Here is a 20,128-nt window from a genome sequence, read left to right on the forward strand (position 1 = left end):
CAGTTCAGAGGAATCTTTTTTTCAACAATCTCAGGAGTTGAAGATTAGATTACATCAAAGAGGTTACCCAAAAAAACTGATTGATTCGGCCTGTGAGAGAGCTAGATCAGACGGCGCCACGTCTGTCCGTAAAAACCGCACCAGAAAATGTGTTGACAATTTGGGTAGGTTTGTCTTTAATTTTAAATTTGGACCTCTGGAGCATGCCATTAGAACTGCTCTTTGCAGAAATTGGCATATTTTGAAGAATGATCCGGCTTTATCTGACAGGACAATGTCCAACCCTTTGGTATCGTTCAGACGATGCGGCAATTTGCGGGACAAACTTGTGAGGAACAGACTTACCAATTCGACAACTTGGCTAGACAAATGCTGCCCACCAGGGAATTACCGGTGCGGTCAGTGTCGTTTTTGCAGCCAGCATTTAAAAGGTCGCTCCGTACAAGTCGGCCCGCACTTGCACACTGTCCATCAATTCATCTCATGTAAAACTAAGTTTGTGGTCTATGTGGTGCTCTGCCCTTGTGGCAGGTTCTACATAGGCAAGACTATAAGATGCTTATATGTGCGATTCAGGGAACATTATAGTTCAATAACATCAGGGAAAGGTTCTCCCAGATTAATTTCCCATATCCAGGATTGTCATGATGGTGACCCCGACGTTTTGCGTTTTGCCGGCCTCAAAAAGGTCTCCCTCCCTTTGAAGGGGGGCGACCTGCACAAATTATTGCTACAAGAGGAGGCTAGGTTAATTATTAATTATGGGGCACAGGGCCCGCAAGGTTTAAACGATCGTGTGGATCTATCTGTGTTCCTATGATAGTTCTGCCTGTCTGTCACCCTTTGCTTCATTTTATTCAAGTGTGTTCTTTTACATGTTTAAAATTTGTTGTAAATTCATGCATGGAAATGGATACATGTATTTTATATGCATACACAAATCTCCTATTTGTTTTTATGTGGTCTGGGGCAATCTGTGAGCACTCCTTTAAAAGGGGTGTAGCCGTGGCTCCACATGTGGACCTGTGGAAGCCCAATTTGGGCGAAACAGCTGTCGTCCATTCTTGAGGAGCCAGCTCACAGTGTGTCTCCAGCCCTCCACTCTGCACGTGTTTGAATAAAGAAATCCTTCACAGCGGATTGAGTGCGGTCTCTTTCTACTCTCACGCTTCATCAATGGACTTTGTCTTATGACCAGCACCCCGTTTTTGGATTGTCGGACCCTCCAGGCTCTCCACCCGAGCACAGGCACAGGCGGTACCGCAAGCGATATTGCAGGTAATCTGCGGTGGTGCAGGACTTTGCTTCTCTCCTGCTTTATTATACCCGATATTTACCCTGGCTGTGCAGGGAGCCTGACACTTCCCCGCTCGGCTCCGCCCCCTCCCGCACTCAGCATGTACTCATACACACACACACACACACACACACACACTCACACACTCACCTGTTCCCAGCCCTGCAGTCCCCGCGGCACTGACGTCCTCAGTGCACGGCCCCGCTCGGCTCCACCCACCCCAGACTCCACCCCCTCACGCTCTGCCCCCCGCACACAACGGAGTCCGATAAAAGAATTCTGTTCTTTGTCATCCGTTGTACAATGCATCAGTCACATGCGTCAAGCGACGCATGTGACTGATGCAAGACAACGGAAATGTGAACTTAGCCTTAAGCTTACAGTATGCACTGATGGGGGCATAATCCAGAAGTGGAAAGAACATCATTTTACCATAAAGCGGTCAAAAATACTTGTCCCCGCAAAATTTCAGACATAGGAGTGAAAAGATGTATCAAAAGAGTTGTCCAAGAACCAATAACCACCATTGAAGAACTACAGAAACACCTTAAATCAGCAGGTACAATTTTTTAATAGAAAACAATAAGTAATACAAGCAACCTCCATGCCATTTATGCACGCTCACCACGCAAGACTCCATTGCTAAACAAAAGGCATGTTCAAGCACGTTTAACCCCTTCATGACCATTGACGCATATTTACGTCATCGGCCGTACCGCTACCGTTTATGCGGGCTCACGCGCTGAGCACCCATCTTACCGTGCACTTCTTTGCTGACTTAATCAGTGCCAATAGTGCCACCTATTGGAAGTAGCAATCCTGACAGTCAAAAGTGACCCTTTAACAAGCCTTGTCATATGACTTCTCATACAGACAGATCAGATCTCATACTTTGCACTGATGAGGGACAATCACCCCGAAACACCATATCTGCAAATTGAGGTTCTGATCTGGTATAAATCCTAAGTTATATGTGGATACAAAATCTTTTCAGTGAATTACTGCCTCACAACACTAATTTCAGATTTTCTTCCCTTGAGAGGGTTTGAAATAGCATTTCCAGTCATCTGATTGCTGGGCTGTGCCTTCTTGTCAGTTTTGCAGCATTTTACTAAATTTGGCTCTTTACTCTATAAGTCATCCTACTACTTCTATCCACAGTCACATCATCCGCAAAATCAAGTGACCTAGTTCCATTGAAAGCCATACGTGACCATGCCATCACGCTGCCTTTACCACATGTGGCAGATGGCATTGTATGCTTCAAATCATAGGCATTTTTTGTCTTCTTCAGATTATTTTCTTCTCATTGTTCTAGTACACTTTAATCATAGTTTTATACTTTGACAATTATCTGCCAATCTCTTTTAAGCCCGCTTTACACGCTACAAGATATCTTACGATGTGTCGGCGGGGTCACGTCGTAAGTGACGCACATCCGGCATCGTAAGGTATGTTGTAGCGTGTGACAGCGACGTGCAATTGCGATTGAACGAAAAACCGTTCATCGCATGCACGTCGTTCATTCCTGACGAATTGAACGTCAGATTGTTCATTATACCCGGGGTAGCGCACATCGCAGTGTGTGACACCCCGGGAACGATGAACAGATCTCACCTGCCTCCTGCGGCTCCCAGCCCACAATGCGGAAGGAAGGAGGTGGGCGGGATGTTTACGTCCCGCTCAGCTCCGAACCTCCGCTTCTATCGTCCGGCTGCCGCGTGACGTCGATGTGACGCAAAACGTCCCTCCCACTCCAGGAAGTGGACGTTCGCCACCCACATCGAGGTCGTATGGAAGGTAAGTATGTGTGACGGGGGTTAATCGTATGTGCGGCACGTTCAACAAATTGAACGTGCCACACATACGATGGGGGCGTTGCAAATCGCATACGATATCGTATGCGAAATTGCAACGTGTAAAGCAGGCTTTAGAGCATTTTAGCCTAGGCAAGATGTTGTGAATGTTTTTTCTTTTTTTTAACAGTCTTCAGCTAGATCTCGAGCCATGGTGACTTGATAGAACGAGCTGTAGAAGGAACGAACTTGTGCAAGCCTAGATAGGTTCACTAAGGTCTTCTCCATTGCTATCTTGATAGCATCAAGCATTGGATTGCTGGTCTTCCCCTTTGCCTTGTTCCTTCTATTCCTTGATTAATAGTTTTTTACTTTATCACAGAAAAATTCTGTGATTGTCAAGCTGGTGGGTGTAGACTCACTATGCCATGGGGTGCTCACAAGAGGCTTTAAGGGGGAGAATACGCTGGGCTGTTAGTAGATACTAGGTACCACTCCAAGGCAGTCCCTGGAACTGCAACAGCTGACCAGAGGGTCAGAGGCACATGTACCAGGGGGTGAGACAGAGGCAAAGTCAGATGGTCCATAGTTGGGGCAAACAGCACAGGGTCAGAGTACAAAGCCAAGGTCAGGAACGGAAAGGTTAGACAGGGCAGGTAAGCAAACCAAGTAGCTAAAAGGAGACAATATACGGAGGAATGCTTAAACTAGGAAGTAGCAGGCCAGGAACCACATTCGGGCAAGGAGTGGTGAGAGGAGTTGCCTAAAATAGAGCCAGGCTTTCATGGTATAGCTCAGGTAACCTAATCTATGAAGGACATGACAGGATTAAATTTCTGTAGAAACCTATACCCTCTGCCTGCGCGCTGTGCAATTGTTTGATTATCTTCTTCTATTCTAATAAACTTTGATTTGAACAAATTTCTGTAGAAACCGGTCATGCCTCCCTAAGGCCAGATTCAAGCCACATGTAGAAACAGCAGTAGAAGGAAATGCTGCAACAGACAACTCAGCAGGGAGACCAGACATGAGAAGCCGATAGGAACCATGGTGAGTGGGGCAGCGCTCTGGAGGTATGCGAGTGGCCGGAGTGATAGTGATCATCTACTTTAGTTGCCTTCTTTGTTCGTCCCGACAGTTTGGTGTTGCTGAGTTCTTCAGTGCATGGTCAATTTTTAAGAATGTATTAAACTGTTGACTTAGCCACTTTAAAACATATTTAGGGTTTTTTTTGTTTTTTTCCCAGCCTATTGATAGGCCACATATTGGGAGTTACCATGAACAGCTAAGGCCAGTTTCACATGTCGGACATTTACAGCCCAAGTATGGACTGCCATGTCCGGATTGCCAACAGATCTCAGACCCCACAGCCGATCTGGACATTGTGGTGCAAATAAATGTAACGCATGTAAAAAAAACTTCATACATTTTATTTACCTAATGTGTGATACAATTGTCAATTGTCTAGTTAGATATGAGTCTGAAAAATTGGAAGAACTGCAGAAAAAAATGACAATAATTTCTAAATAATTAATATTTTGTTAACATCCTTTGAATTAAAGCTGAAAGCCCACATTTAAATAACCTGTTTTAAATCAATTGTGTATAGAGGCTAAAGGCTGAAAATTGTGTCACACCTATGTTAGGACCACACTTTAAAAACAGCAAAGCTAAAGGTGACTTACAAAGAACAAAACTATCAACTTACTGATAGAGAAACTGCAAAGTTTCAAACCTTTTAATGTCACGGAGAAAAAAAATGATTTTCTGCAAAACAGAAGCGTAAACACCAAAGCTTTGTACCTTCTTGTAACATCTAGGATTCCAAGTAATGTTAGCATACCAGCATTTATTACCGGCATCTGTTGATGCTCCTCAGTTCCAATGCAAAATCTGTAACCATTTTCCAATAACCATGTTAAAATGCAAGATTCCTTTGTGGTGGCAGAGGGTTGTTTAGGTCCCATCAGGAACCAAAGTCCAAGTGTTGAGTGCTCCACTATGGCTAGAGTTCTTTTAGAACCAGTTATAACACAATATCTTACATCCAACCTTAGTTTTTCAATTACATGCCCTGGAAAACTGGCTTTAAAGGGGGTTTCTCGAGTTTGAAAATGATTCCTTATTTGTTGTATAGGGGATAACTTCACCATCACAGAGGGTCTGATCACTGGGATCACTACTGATCTTCAGAACTGGAGCACTGAAAAGCAATTATGCACATCTCCGCTATATTCATTCATAATGGGATCACGAGATATAGCTAAGTTTTGCATTCGGCTGGAGAGGCATCGTACATGAACAACTTCTGCTCAATTCACGCGGGGCTTTTCAGAGCTCAGATCACTAGTGATCAGGAAGTTATCCATTATCCCATGGTTAAGGCATAACTTTGAAACTTGAGAATACCTATTTAAGGTTTGTACTCAAGCAATAAGAGACTCATTTTAAGGGTACGGTTCCACTAGCATGTAGCTTCTGATGCAAGATCACCGGAAGCGATATGATAATGACCCTCTGCTGCGGGTGTCAGCCGAGTGTCATGCGACTTTAATGTGATCTGCTATCTTGCGGTCACAGCTGCGGAGAAGAGGGGGGAGAACCCATCTCCGCTGGCTGTCTCTTATTACGGTATATCTCACTGCACTCGCATGTAATCCGAGTGCAGTGCAATGTTTCACACTCTCCCATAGACTTGTATGGGGGTGTGTGAGCCAAGACTCGCTGGCAAACGCAGCATGCTGCGATTCATTCCGCATGCCACTGTGGCATGAGAAATCAATCACAGATGGACACTGCCCTATAGTATTGCACTAGAGTGAGAGCAATCCGATGTTTTATTGGATTGCACTCGCCCGTGCAAAACGCAAGTGGAACCGAACCCTAAGGAAAGGAGGCAATCAAAAGACCATGAAGTAATCACCTACTGGACACAGGCAGCTTTTTTAGGTGCCATACGACAAGCTGTAAAATGAAGACAATCACCTAGCAATTCATCTCAATTAGAAAAATCCGATGGAAAGAATGCTGCAAGAGGATGGTCATAATGTGGGCTATAGAAATACACACCATGGGATTTCTGAAGAATTATACTTACTATAGACACGATTCAAATTATCAGTCAAGTCTGAAAAGTTACTTACCAGATTCCCACACAACTGATTTCAATGTACCGTATACACAACAGCCGGATAGTCCTAACCTCATGTGTCTCTACTTAGCTTCAGCCTGTTTAAGGATTTAAGGGGATTGTCCAGGACTAGAATATTGATTTCCTATCCATCAATATCACATCGGTTGGAGTGAACCACACTGATAAGTTGTTTTCAGCTTCTCTAGAAAGTGTGACGGTGTAGCAGCACAGATACGGACACTGTGTCGTAGTCAGGGTTTCCAACTACATTTTTTTTCTAGACAAATTATAAAAAAACATGGACAAGCAGCATGTCTTATAGACCAGAGTTCCCCAACTCCAGTCCTCAAGGGCCACCAACAGTGCATGTTTTTAGGATTTCCTTAGCATTGCATGGGTGTTGGAATGATCACCTGTGCAGGTGATTAAACTATCACCTGTGCAATACTAAGGAAACCCTGAAAACATGCACTGTTGTTGGCCCTTGAGGACTGGAGTTGGGGACCCCTGTTATAGACACTAACACCATACTAAATCATTAGGATTTCAAGTGATAAATGTATACAGCCCATAATTCCAATATGAAGTAATGAGCTGTAGTCACTGTAAAATAATGACAATTCTAGTCATAATAATCTGTACAAGAGTCTCCACCTTCAAAATAGTCAGACACATGATTATTTTTTCTTGACAAGGTAATCAAAGATCCGTATTGCAACAGACTGTCCAGGATATTCTGTATGGCTATCATTTCTGTTAGTAGCTGTTCTCGGTTACTGCAGTTCAGCTTCAGTAGGAGCTGAGGTTCAGAACGGAGCTGTGCTATTCTGAGGGACTGCTATCATCTGATCGGTGGGGATGCAAGCTGCATATGCCATCAATAAATCTATCCTGGACAATCCCTTTAAGGGAATCTTTGTGGTATCTACAAATGACTCGATTTAAAGCTATGAAACAAGGTGTTGGCATTTCTCTGTAACAGTGTTCATCATCTACTCCCAGCAGGTGGTGCTGAATCCATCTGATGCAGCACCAGCTCCAGTGCCTTGTAGAACTGGTGTCCTACTAGGCTGATTATACTCTAAACAACTCAGGACTGGGAATCCTCACTTTAGTATAATGAGACACTCAGATACTATCTGTGGTAAAAGAGCTAGAAAATACAAATGTTTGAGGTGTACATTCACTGTATAGCACCGAATAAATGCAAAAGTTATAGAAATGTATGCCAACTTCAGGCAAACATAGTACCTATTAATGACAATGTACATGTTTAGCTTATAAATCAGGATGTGAATGCACAGACTAACTGGTGGCATGATACAATCGCCAATCGATAAACTTTTACTAATTAGCAGTTATGTGAATCCCTGTTTATACAGGCAGACCAAAGTAAATGATGCGCACTGCGTTATCAACACCTGATCACTCAGTGCACAAAGGCTTCCTTGCTCTCAGCAGTGCAAGTCCTGTTTACACAAGCAGACCAAAGTAAACGATGCGCACTGAGCAATCAATACTCGATCACTCAGTACACAAGGGCTTCCTTATTCTCAGCAGTAAGGGCGGCTTTGCACACTACGACATCGCAGGTGCGATGTCAGTGGGGTCAAATCGAAACTGACGCACATCCGGCGTCACTTGCGATGTCGCAGTGTGTAAATCCTAGATGATATGATGAACGAGCGCAAAAGCGTCGTTATCGTACCATCGGTGCAGGCTCCGACATTTCCATAATGCCAGTGCCGCGACAGGTACGATGTTGTTCCTCGTTCCTGCGGCAGCACACATCGCTGTGTGTGAAGCCGCAGGAACGAGGAATATCTCCTTACCATGCCTGCTATGCGGAAGGAAGGAGGTGGGCGGGATGTTTACATCCTGCTCATCTCCGCCCCTCCGCCGCCATTGGCCGCCTGCCGTGTGACGTCACTGTGATGCCGCACGACCCGCCCCCTTAGGAAGGAGGCAGTTCGCGGCCAGAGCGATGGTCGCAGGGCAGGTGAGTGCATGTAAAGCTGGCGTAGCGATAATTTTCGCTACGCCAGCTATCACAAGATATCGTACCTGCGACGGGGGCGGGGACTATCGCGTGCGACATCGCACCATCGGCTTGCGATGTCGCAACGTGCAAAGCCCGCCTAAGAGTCCTGTTCACACAGGTAGATCAAAGTAAAGGATGTGCACTGACTTATCAATACTAGATCACTCAGTGCAAAAAGGCTTCCTAACAGCAGTACGGCTTTACACAGGATGATGCACCACTGAGAGCAATGATCTTTTGCTGCACAAAAGGTCATTTCTCTTGATGAACGAGTGTGTTGCTTGTTCATCGAGTGATCGCCAGCCTGTTTACACGGTATAATGCCCCATTAGTTACATGCTGCCTCTACCAATTTAAACATAATAAAATTAATTTTAAAAAAATTGAAATCTATGAACCACTGAGAAAAAAGATAAAATTATACAACAGACACTAGAAAAAAAAATGGCAGAAGCATTTTCCTCTTGGAACCCCCCTTTAAAATCCACTACTGTTTGTATCTGTACTCCGTACCATAATAATGTGAAAGAAACTAAAGCTTGCCCCCTACTGCCCAATGGGAAAATACAAGCTGTGGTTTGAATAGATATTTAGAAACGACTTTCAGTGTTTCCGTTAATTTAGTGCCTCTGTAGATTATCTATACTCCTTTCTTCATATTATTATGACTAAAGACTCGTCATTGACACAACATACACTGTATAAAGTCAATTCTCTTTCTTGGGATATAAGGTTTTAAGTGTCAGACAATCAGCATTGCTTTGCAGGTCATGGATTTTACATTATGCATTACATATTTCTGTAAATGTTAAAAAATAATGAATAAACGAAAAATATTGTGTAACTTGTAATGCCTAAGACAAGTATATAAAAAAGGGGCAGCATTCTTGGTGTAAAACTGTAACATACAAATATAATAGATCTCTCGCTGCAGATTCACCAGTTTTCTAAATGCTGAGCTCTGTATAACCCAGCCCACACCACTGATTGACAGCTTTCTGTGTACACTGTGCATAGGCAGAAAGCTGAAAATCATTTTTGTGGTTTGGATTACACATAGCAGGAGGACTACACGGCATGAAACAACCAGTCCTCTAGTGATAATCTCCTGCTGATAAAACACTGATTATATTGAAGTTACACTAACCAGCCCAATAAGTGACATATCGCTGGGATCAGAGTTTCTGCCCCATTATGTTGCTCTAATATTTGTTGGCCAAAACTTGCTGACAGATTTCCTTTAAGTTAGATATTCTTTTGTGATACGTTATCAACATGCTGCATTGCAACTTATGACAACGTTTGCTACATCTGTTTACTGGGATAATCTTGTGTCTAAAATACACTATTTTTGGAGCTAAAAAAAAAGCCTAAGGGTATGTGCCCACGATCAGGACTCACTGTGTCCTGGACGCAACATGTACTGACCTGCAGGACCACGAGTCTCCTCCGCAACAGACGGCAGCTGCTCGTGCCCACGATCAGGGTTCAGTGCGCTGCGGTCTTTCGCTTGTGTTCTCCCTACAGAGGACACATGCGAATCTGCAGCAAACAACTGACATGCTGCGGTCTGGAAAGCCACACTGCAGGTCAGTGTTTGCTGTGGAAAAAAGAAGGATATTGGGCACGGGATTTCTAGACGTCCCATCCACTATGCTTGTACTGTACAACGCAGTAAATTGGACGCAGCTAAAGCATGCTACATCCAAAACGCTGCAAACACTGATCGTAGGCACTTAGCCTTATAGTCTGAATGCCTGTCATATATGGCCCCACCCACTGGATGTATTCACTAGAGCAGATCAGAAGGATTCATAAGACCCTCACCACATGACCAAAACCCTGCAAATCTCCCCCTTCTTGCCGAAAATGACATTGCGCCAGGTCTCTAAATCAAAACAGGTACCGGGGATTCTGGCAGGTAGGAGGCAGTTAGTAGGGTTCTCGTCCGACAGCCATGAACTTCCAACATGGCTTCTGGAACGGGGTTCTACAAATATCTGTAATCATCTCTAGTATTCACCTTTTTCATTTTTTCCAATGCATTACATGCTTTAGCCTACAATACCCAACAACGTTTGGTCAGCCACAAGCGGCTGTAAAATGATAGGTTGGCAGTGACACAGCCTCACTGTGTTAAATCAACAGAAAGGGCTCATCTTAGGGTATGTGAGCACTAGGCGTTTTTTTCACGCTGCGTTTTTATGTGCGTTTTTGTCTCAAAAAACGCACCCGCGGCTAAAAAACGCGATAAAAACGCATGCGTTTTTACCGCGATTTGGTGTGTTTTTTGCTGCGTTTTTGCTCACTGCGTTTTTAATCAGTGCACAATGCCATTAAAGATTGTTGATGAAAAAAAAAAGGTCTGATGTCATTTCCTTCTTCAAAATGTTCATTGTATGCAGGAGAGCAGACAACTGCAGAACTAGTGTATGCAGGAGAGCAGACAGCAGCTGCAGAACTACAAGGCTCAGCATCCTCCATCCAGGACTGAATGCAGGAGATTTTTGCCCCCCAAAAAAATGACGTGGGCTTCGCCATATTTTTGTATGCTAGCCGGGTACAGCAGGCAGGTACAGGCTGCCCCCAACCCCAGTTGCCTATTTGTACCCGGCTGGGAACCAAAAATATAGGGAAGTCCTTTTTTTTATATTTCATGAATTTCATGAAATAATTTTTTAAAAAAATGACGTGGGCTTCGCCCAATTTTTGAGTCCAGCCGGGTTTAGCTAGGCAGCTGGGGATTGGAATCCACAGTGCAGGGTGCCCATGCTTTCTGGGCACCCCCGCTGTGAATTGCAGTCCCTCAGCCACCCCAGAAAATGGCGCTTTCATAGAAGCGCCATCTTCTGGCGCTGTATCCAACTCTTCCAGCTGCCCTGATGCCGGGTGGCTCACTGGGTAATAATGGAGTTAGGGCTAGCTGTATATTATCAGCTGGCCCTAAGCCCGAAATTCATGGTGTCACGCCAATATTAGACATGGCCACCATGAATTTCTAGTAATGATAAAAAAAAAAACACAACACACAGAAAAATATTTTTATTAGAAATAAAACACAACACAATTAGTGACTCCATCTTTATTGAAATAAAGAACCCCCCTCCGAAGTAATCCTGGGTCAGGGTCCCACGCCGTTCAATCCGGATCCAATATCATCTGATCGATTTGCTGGAAGGCATACCGATCAGACGATGTGTCAGGTTCTAGGGGCTGAAGCACATCACACATCAGCTGATTGTATAAAAGCCGATTATACAATCAGCTGATGCATCGGTGCAAAAAAAATAAATAAATAAATAAATACGTCTATGCTGATTACCGGCAGCTCCTGCAGCGATCGGATGAGAGTCTGATCCTGTCCCATCGCTGCAGGAGCTGCCGGTAATCAGCTGATGAAGTCCCCTGATGGCAGGATCAGCTGATAGCCGTCCGGGCGCGAAAAAGCCGGCGACACTGCGAGAATTACGATCAGCTGATGCGTCAGGTGACTGCATCAGGTGATCCACCGCCAAGTCCTGCAAGCTTCGTATGTGCGCCGGGGAGACTGCACACAGCCAGAGCGGCGGTACCGGGAGGAGATGGGAGCGGGCATGGCACCGGGACCCTGCAGACAGGTGAGTATATATGACATTTTTTTTTTCTACTGTTCACTTTTGTTTTCGCCGCTGCCTCCACCTCCCTCCCAGACATGGCGCCGCACGGAGCTGACATGACACCGGGCGGGTTGTGGACGCAGCGGTGACGGTATCGGGAGGATTCATGCTTCTGTGTTTACCAACAGAAGGAATCCTCTTCCTGTACACGTCACTTTACTGCCCACCCCTTGCGTTTATAGCTGCTATTTCAGTCATAGAAACGCAGCTATATGCGTTTTTCATTGCGTTGTTGAACATCTCATTGAACTCAATGGGTGAAAAACGCAGTGAAAAACGCAGAAATAATTGACATGCTGCATTTTTGTGGTCACCACAAAAACGCAGCTACAAAAAAACGCTGTGTGCGGACAGCACTTCTGAAAACCCATAGACATTGCTGGGGAAGCAATGTCACTGCGTTTTCAGCACAAAAACGCGGTAAAAACCGCCGCTAAAAACGCAGCAAAAACGCCTAGTGCGCACAAGGCCTTACACTGCACGATTATCGTGAACAAACATTGCTAGGAGCGCTCGCCTCACAATCATGCAGTCTACACAGCTTGACAGTCACCAGACAAATGAGCACAACGCTCCTTCGTCAGGTGGATGGTCTTTTGTGCTGCACAAAAATCATTGTTCTCGGCAGCACATTGTCCTTTGTAAATAAAACTTGCACTGCCAAGAACAATGACACGCTATGCGCACTGAACCATCTGTCACAGATTATCATATACCGTGACCAACCTATGTAAACAAGCTAGTAAATGACCGCTAAACAGCAAACAAGTAGATGACTGGTAGTTGCTTAGTGTCGGCGGTCGGTTCAGGTAAATGGATCCGTAAAGATGGTTGCATGTTTTCTTTTTCTCATAAGAAAACATTAAAGCTCATATGCACTCAAAAGCCTTTGCATCTACTGCTGTTAAACAAATTTATATGGGCTGATAATTAGGAATGAGTGTTCCTAGTTTCCCATAATCGGCCTGTCTATACAGGCTGCTAATCACGCAGTGGTCGTGCAAAATGCTCGTTTGTTGGGTGCGATGACTGTAAAGCAGCTTAAAAGTTATCATTCTTTGCCGCACATCGCCTTGTATAAACAAGAAATGTGCTGCCGTTAACATGTGCAGACAATGATTGTATAAAAGTCACTTTCCAATTTTTTCTTGCAGAAAAATTTACATTTATTCTTTTAAAAAAAGGAAAAACATCCTAGGAAGGAGGGGGAGAGGGAGACACGGGTGTCCTGTGTCTCCCTCTCTCCCTCTCCCCTCCTTCCTAGGATGTTTTTCCTTTTCTTAAAAGAATAAATGTGAATTTTTCTGAAAGAAAAAAACTGGTGAGTGCCTTCTATCCTCACATTTTTTATGCTGACTGTTATATGCTTATTCTTTTTGAAGTTGCACCGCCAGTTGCAGACCCGTACTTAGGAGTTAAAAGTCTGCTCACCGAGACAGGTGAATGAGGCGCAGTGATTGCTAACTGGAAGTTAGTGCTCAGCTTTCCTTCTTATTTAGTTGCTAAAAGTCCCTTTAGAGGTTTGGCACAAAAGTCTGCAGATACTTTATGTGACTGTGAATCCTCATATTGCGCACAAAGTGTGATGTCAGGATTTTCCCCTGGCAAGAGCAGGCGATGATATGACCGTAAGTATGCAATTGCGCCATGATGTGCATGGCCTCACTCAATGCAAGTGAATTAAGCAACGCTGCATAGGTCTAGTTGGAATGTGGCTGGAAGTATGCACATCAAACACTTGTGGTCACATGACTGCCAGGATCGCCACCGGCATCAGAGAGTCCTGACAGTGCAAAGTGTGCGCAATGTGAGGATTCATAAGTCTGCAGTCATGTAGAGTAACTGCAGACTTTTGTGCCAAACCTGGACCATGCCTTGCTCAATGCAAGTGCAATGAGTGAGACTGCACACATCTAGTTGGAATGTGGCCAGAAGTATGCACATCACACACTTGTGGTCACATGACTGCCAGGTATTGCCACCAGCAGCAGAGAGTCCTGACAGTGCGAAGTGTGCACAATGTGAGGATTCACAAGTCTGCTGTCATGTAGAGTAACTGAAAACCTTTGTGCCAAACCTGGACGACTTTAATACAATCATTCTGTGCACATAGAAGAGTGTTCTGACAGTCTAAACAGACTTGCATGTAGGTAAGCAGCGTTCATGTAAACGCCATGACTGGCATGTGTAAATATAACCTTAGTTTTTGCTGAGGCTGCTCAAATATAATAAATAATGTACCGAAAGTCACAGATTGCCATGACCATGGATCAATCACAATGTGCCGGCATCAGGGAAGAAGTCATATGCAAATTGCAACAATTCCAAAAATTCTTACAATATTCACAAAAAGCTGTTAAAGTTCTGACCTGAAGGTTTCCAACTTTTAAAGCCAATATAAGTAAAAGAAAAACATTACTGATTGGGGCTCTTGTACATACAGATAAATTAAAAATGAAAGTAATGAAGGCTATAGACTTACTGAGGCTGAGATACGATGATTTGTGGCTTTTGCTTTAGCGCTAGCGTCACTTGTCCTTGAGTGGATTCAGGAGATGCTTGTACCTTCTTTGGCACTGACTGTGGAGCTGCCTGTTGAGGAATGGGCCGCAGTGGAGGGGCTGGAGCGCCTGCACCCTGACTATATGTACCTGTGGAAGACGTGTCTTGGGTAGCCCTCTCTTCGCAAACTTTTCCCTTAGTTCCAGGTTTGCAAACACAAAGATGTGGACGGAGACACATTCCACCGTTCTGGCATGGCGGAGAACAATTTGCTGTTGTTGAAGAAGAAAGAAAGATACAAAAATTAGGCGGATGACAGCAAAGATTAACTCCTGCTATATAACAACACTATGAAAAGGGTTTAAATAAGCATTATGGTTTTAGCCCCCCCCCCCCCAAAAAAATGTATTTATTGTCTAATTAAAATGTATACAATTGTAGAATATGCTTTTGGCATCAATTGCTTCCTGATATTTCATGGGAACCTTTATTCTTTACTTTCAGTGGACACAAATCTGTCTAGCTCATGTGATGACCGCACAATTACAGGGTACGGAAATTCCTCCATCCTTTGTGCACCACATGATATGGAAGTAAAAAACAAAGCTCTTATCAAAAAATTGCGTGGGAAGATCTTGAAAACTAGGAAAAAATCTATATGGATAATTCATCACAAAACAACATACCGTAAACGCTCTGAAACCACAAAATAATATTCTTTATGTTTATATGGACCCAAACCAAACTGAACATAAATATTACTTTATTTTGAATTTCTTTAATATTTTATTTATGTTAATTCATTAATATTTGTTTATCACTTTGTACTTTTGTGAGACATAAATGCACCATCACCATGGAAAAGGTATTGACTAGAGTTGAGCAAAATTATTTGCAGCAAAACAGCCCATAGGCCATTTCAGTAGTTTGTGGCCGCCAGACCAGATCCCTGTGAACCTTCTCCTGCCTGCCGGAATCCCCAGCTACTCTTCTGATTAGTAGGCCCAAGTGATGTTATTGTTGTGGTATGATGAATGCACAACCTCATGCCTAGAAACCTAATCACAAAAGGCACCAGGGATGCTAGCAGATAGGAGGAGGTTTGCAAAGCTCTGGCACAGTGGTCATTGGCTCATTGTAAAGTGACTCTTTTTGCTTAACATTAGTATAGACCTTCCATAGAAAATTCTATACCAAAAGCACAAACGAAAGTGCCTTAAAGCAGGAATGTAAAACTTAAATACACAGAGGGCCAAAGTTAAAAACTTGGACAAAGTCGTGGGCCAACCAAGTTGCAGGCTCCACATAATCTTCAGAATAATGTGCCCAACATAGTCCACTATACAGATAAATGTGCCCCACATATTCCGTCATACATAATAATGGGTCCCACATAGTCCTCCATACAGAATATTAGGCCCCTCACAGTCGTCCATACAGGATTATGGGACCCTTATACACTGTGTGCAGAATTATTAGGCATATGAGTATTTTGATCACATGATAATTTGTTTACATGTTCTACTCCAACCTGTATAGGCTTGACAGACAACTACCAATTAAGTAAATCAGGTGATGTACATCTCTGTAATGAGGAGGGGTGTGGTGTAATGACATCAACACCCTATCTAAGGTGTGCTTAATTAGGCAACTTCCTTTCCTTTGGCAAAATGGGTCAGAAGAGAGATTTGACGGGCTCTGAAAAGTCCAAAATTGTGAGATGTCTTGCAGAGGGATGGAGCAGTCTTGAAATTGCCTAACTTTTGAAGCCTGATTACCGAACAATCAAGCGTTTCATGGCAAATAGCCAACAGGGTCGCAAGAAGCGTTTGGGGCAAAAAAGACGCACAATAACTGCCCATGAATTGAGGAAAATCAAGCGTAAAGCTGCCAAGATGCTATTTGCCACCAGTTTGGCCATATTTCAGAGCTACAACGTTACTGGAGTATCAAAAAGCACAAGGTGTGCCATACTCAGGGACATGGCCAAGGTAAGGAAGGTAAAAAACTACCACCTTTGAACAAGAAACATAAGATAAAACATCATGACTGGGCCAATAAATATCTTAAGACTGATTTTTCAAAGGTTTTATGGACTGATGAAAATGGGCCAGATGGATGGGCCAGAGGCTGGATCAGTAAAGGGCAGAGAGTTCCACTCTGACTCAGACGCCAGCAAGGTGGAGGTGGGGTACTGGTATGGGCTGGTATCATCAAAGATGAACTTGTGGGACCTGTTCGGATTGAGGATGGAGTGAAGCTCAACTCCCAGACCTACTGCCAGTTTCTGGAAGACAACTTATTGTCGGGGAACATTAATCTGTGTGGAAAACTACACTATGTGCAGAATTATTAGGCAAGTTGTATTTTAGAGGACTTTTTTATTATTGATCAACAAGTATATTCTCAATCAACCCAAAAGACTCATAAATATCAAAGCTTTATATTTTTGGAAGTTGGAGTGGGTTTTTTTAGATTTGGCTATCTTAGGAGGATATCTGTTTGTGCAGGTAACTATTACTGTGCAGAATTATTAGGCAACTTAATAAAAACCAAATATATGCCCATCTCACTTGTTTATTTTCACCAGGTAAACCAATATAACTGCACAAAATTTAGAAATAAACATTTCTTACATGCAAAAACAAAATCCCAAAAATTAGTGACCAATATAGCCACCTTTCTTTATGATGATGCTCAATAGCCTACCATACATAGATTTTGTCAGTTGCTTGATCTGTTTACGATCTACATTGCGTGCAGCAACCACCACAGCCTCCCAGACACTGTTCCGAGAGGTGTACTGTTTTCCCTCCCTGTAGATCTTACATTTTATGAGGGACCACAGGTTCTCTATGGGGTTTAGATCAGGTGAACAAGGGGGCCATGTCATTATTTTTTCATTTTTTAGACCTTTACTGGCCAGTGGTTGGATGCATGTGATGAAGCATTGTCCTGCATGAAAATCATGTTTTTCTTGAACGATACCGACGTCTTCCTTTACCACTGCTTGAAGATGTTGTCTTCCAGAAACTGGCTGGGAGTTGAGCTTCACTCCATCCTCAACCTGAAAAGGTCCCACAAGTTCATCTTTGATGATACCAGCCCATACCAGTACCCCACCTCCACCTTGCTGGCGTCTGAGTCGGAGTGGAGCTCCTCAATTCATGGGCAGTTATTTTGTGCCTTTTTTGCCCAAACGCTTTTTGCGACCCTGTTGGCTATTTGCCATGAAACACTTGACTGTTCGGTGATCAAGCTTCAAAAGTTTGGCAATTTCAAGACTGCTGCATCCCTCTGCAAGACATCTCACAATTTTGGACTTTTCAGAGCCCGTCAAATCTTTCTTCTGACCCATTTTGCCAAAGGAAAGGAAGTTGCCTAATAATTAAGCACACCTTATATAGGGTGTTGATGTCATTACAGCACACCCCTCCTTATTACAGAGATGCACATCACCTGATTTACTTAATTGGTAGTTGGCTCTCAAGCCTGTACAGCTTGGAGTAGGACAACATGTATACAACTTATCATGTGATCAAAATACTCATTTGCCTAATAATTCTGCAGACTGTATATTTCCTATCTATGGAAAGGTAACATCATGATAGCTAATATGGCATCAAAATCTTCCACCTGAGACCTCCAGGGGCAAAGATATTCTGAAAGTTGGAGATACAATAATTTTCTAAAGACCTGAGCCACATCCCATGACCAGCCTCATCTGAGGTCACCAAGAGGAAGAATTTGGGAGTGACTGTTCTTGAATAAATACAGATTTTGAGTTGACGCCTTTGTTCAATACTAGAAGATAAAGGTCTTTGTAGGATTGTTCCACATTTCGCTGGAGTTCTTCCCTACATAGATCCGCGCTATTTCTGTGCCATCAAGTCTAGTACTTTTATTTTGTTTGTCCCATTTATTTCTTATGTAACAATATACATTATATTGTTTGGTCCTTTTTGTAATATCTTTTGTATATTTTTATAAACACTGCCCACTTTTTGGATAAAATTTATACAATTTAATAGCTTCATTCCTCTTGCTCTATAAATCACATCCCTAAAGTCTCAAAGGCCCAAAATTACCAGTAAATTGTGTCCAATCGGTCTGTATAGATGATTGGTGGGGGCAGCTAGTTTTCTTGGAAATATTGTGGAGCTTGGCAGTGACTGTACCGAAATATATATATACTAGCTGTACTACCCGGCTTCACCCGGGTTAATAACTGCTGTTAACAAAATAGAATGTATTAACAATAATGTATTCTGCACACAAAAAAACACAAAATAAATAGATAGAAATGTAATTATTAAATTGTTGCCTATATTAACAAATCAGAGCTCAGATTAATTAACTGTAGCAAAATAGAAGCTAAGCTGTGATTGGTTGCTATTGGCAGCCTGATAAATCTCCAGGCAACAGAAAGCCCTCCCCCCTTGACAGTATATATTAGCTCACACATACACAAAATAGATAGGTCATGTGACTGAAAGCTGACGTATTTCCTATGTGGTACATTTGTTATTCTTGTAGTTTGGCTGCTTATTAATCAGATTTTTATTTTTGAAGGATAATACCAGACTTGTGTGTGTTTTAGGGCGATTATGTGGCGAGGTTGGTGCATGTGTGGTGAAATGTGTGCTGAGGGTGGTATATGTGTTCAAGTACGTGGTAGTGTGGCGCATTTTGTGTGTGTGTTCATATCCCCGAGTGTGGTGAGTATCCCATGTCGAGGCCCCACCTTAGCAACTGTACGGTATATACTCTTTGGTGCCATCGCCTCATTTTTTAAGTCCCCCTTGTTCACATCTGGCAGCTGTCAATTTGCCCCCAACACCTTTCGTTTCACTTTTTCCCCATTATGTAGATAGGGGCAATATTGATTGGCAAATTGGAACGTACAGGGTTAAAATTTCGCCTCACAACATAGCACCCGGCGCTGCCCGGGATAGTAACTGTCTCTCTGTTTCTCTCCCATTCTCTGTCTGTCTCCCCCTCTGTATCTCTCTCTCTCTTTGTCTGTCTCTTTCCCTGTCTGTCTCTGTCTCTTTCTCCGTCTGTCTTAATCTCTTTCCCTGTCTGTCTATCTATCTCTGTCACTTTCCCTGTCTGTCTCTTTCCCTCTCTTTCCCTGTCTGTCTCTTTCCTTCTCTTTCCCTGTCTGTCTCTTTCCCTCTCTGTCTCTTTCCCTGTCTGTCTCTTTTTCTCTCTTTCCCTGTCTGTCTCTTTCCCTGTCAGTCTGTTTCTTTGTCTGTGTCTGTCTCTTACCCTGTCTATGTCTGTTTCTTACCCTGTCTGTGGCTGTCTCTTTCCCTGTCTGTGTCTGTCTCTTTCCCTGGCTGCATTGTGACATGCCAACATTCCATATAAGGGCGTGGCTGCGCATTCTTCTGATGTTCTGGCTGCATGGTGGCTCCCAGCTCCATTCACTTTAATGGAGGCAGGTTTTTTTGGTGAATAACTGTAAAGAGCGGGGTTAAAATTTTCCCTCAAAACATAGCCTATGACGCTCTTGGGGTCCAGAAGTGTGAGTGTGCAAAATTTTGTGGCTGTAGCTGCGACGATGCAGATTCCAATCCCGGACATGCACACACACATACACACATTCAGCTTTATATATTAGATGTATTCCATGCTTTGGAATTGGGTATCTATACTACAAGTTCATTGTGAAAATGCACAATAATTGGCCTCGTAGCA

General features: G+C 43.3%; 1 protein-coding gene across 3 annotated transcripts in view; it reads right to left on the reverse strand.

The window, feature by feature from the left end:
• Positions 1 to 20,128, reverse strand: part of LTBP1 (latent transforming growth factor beta binding protein 1) — a 528,942-nt gene that overhangs the window by 383,571 nt on the left and 125,243 nt on the right. For all 3 annotated transcript variants that reach the window (XM_075339498.1, XM_075339499.1, XM_075339500.1), the window contains exon 3: positions 14,406 to 14,697. In XM_075339498.1, the coding sequence (XP_075195613.1) occupies positions 14,406 to 14,697 (292 nt within the window). The remainder of the gene's footprint in view (positions 1 to 14,405; positions 14,698 to 20,128) is intronic.

This window comes from Anomaloglossus baeobatrachus, chromosome 3 (genome assembly GCF_048569485.1).
Source record: "Anomaloglossus baeobatrachus isolate aAnoBae1 chromosome 3, aAnoBae1.hap1, whole genome shotgun sequence".
NCBI classification, from domain to species: Eukaryota; Metazoa; Chordata; class Amphibia; order Anura; family Aromobatidae; genus Anomaloglossus; species Anomaloglossus baeobatrachus.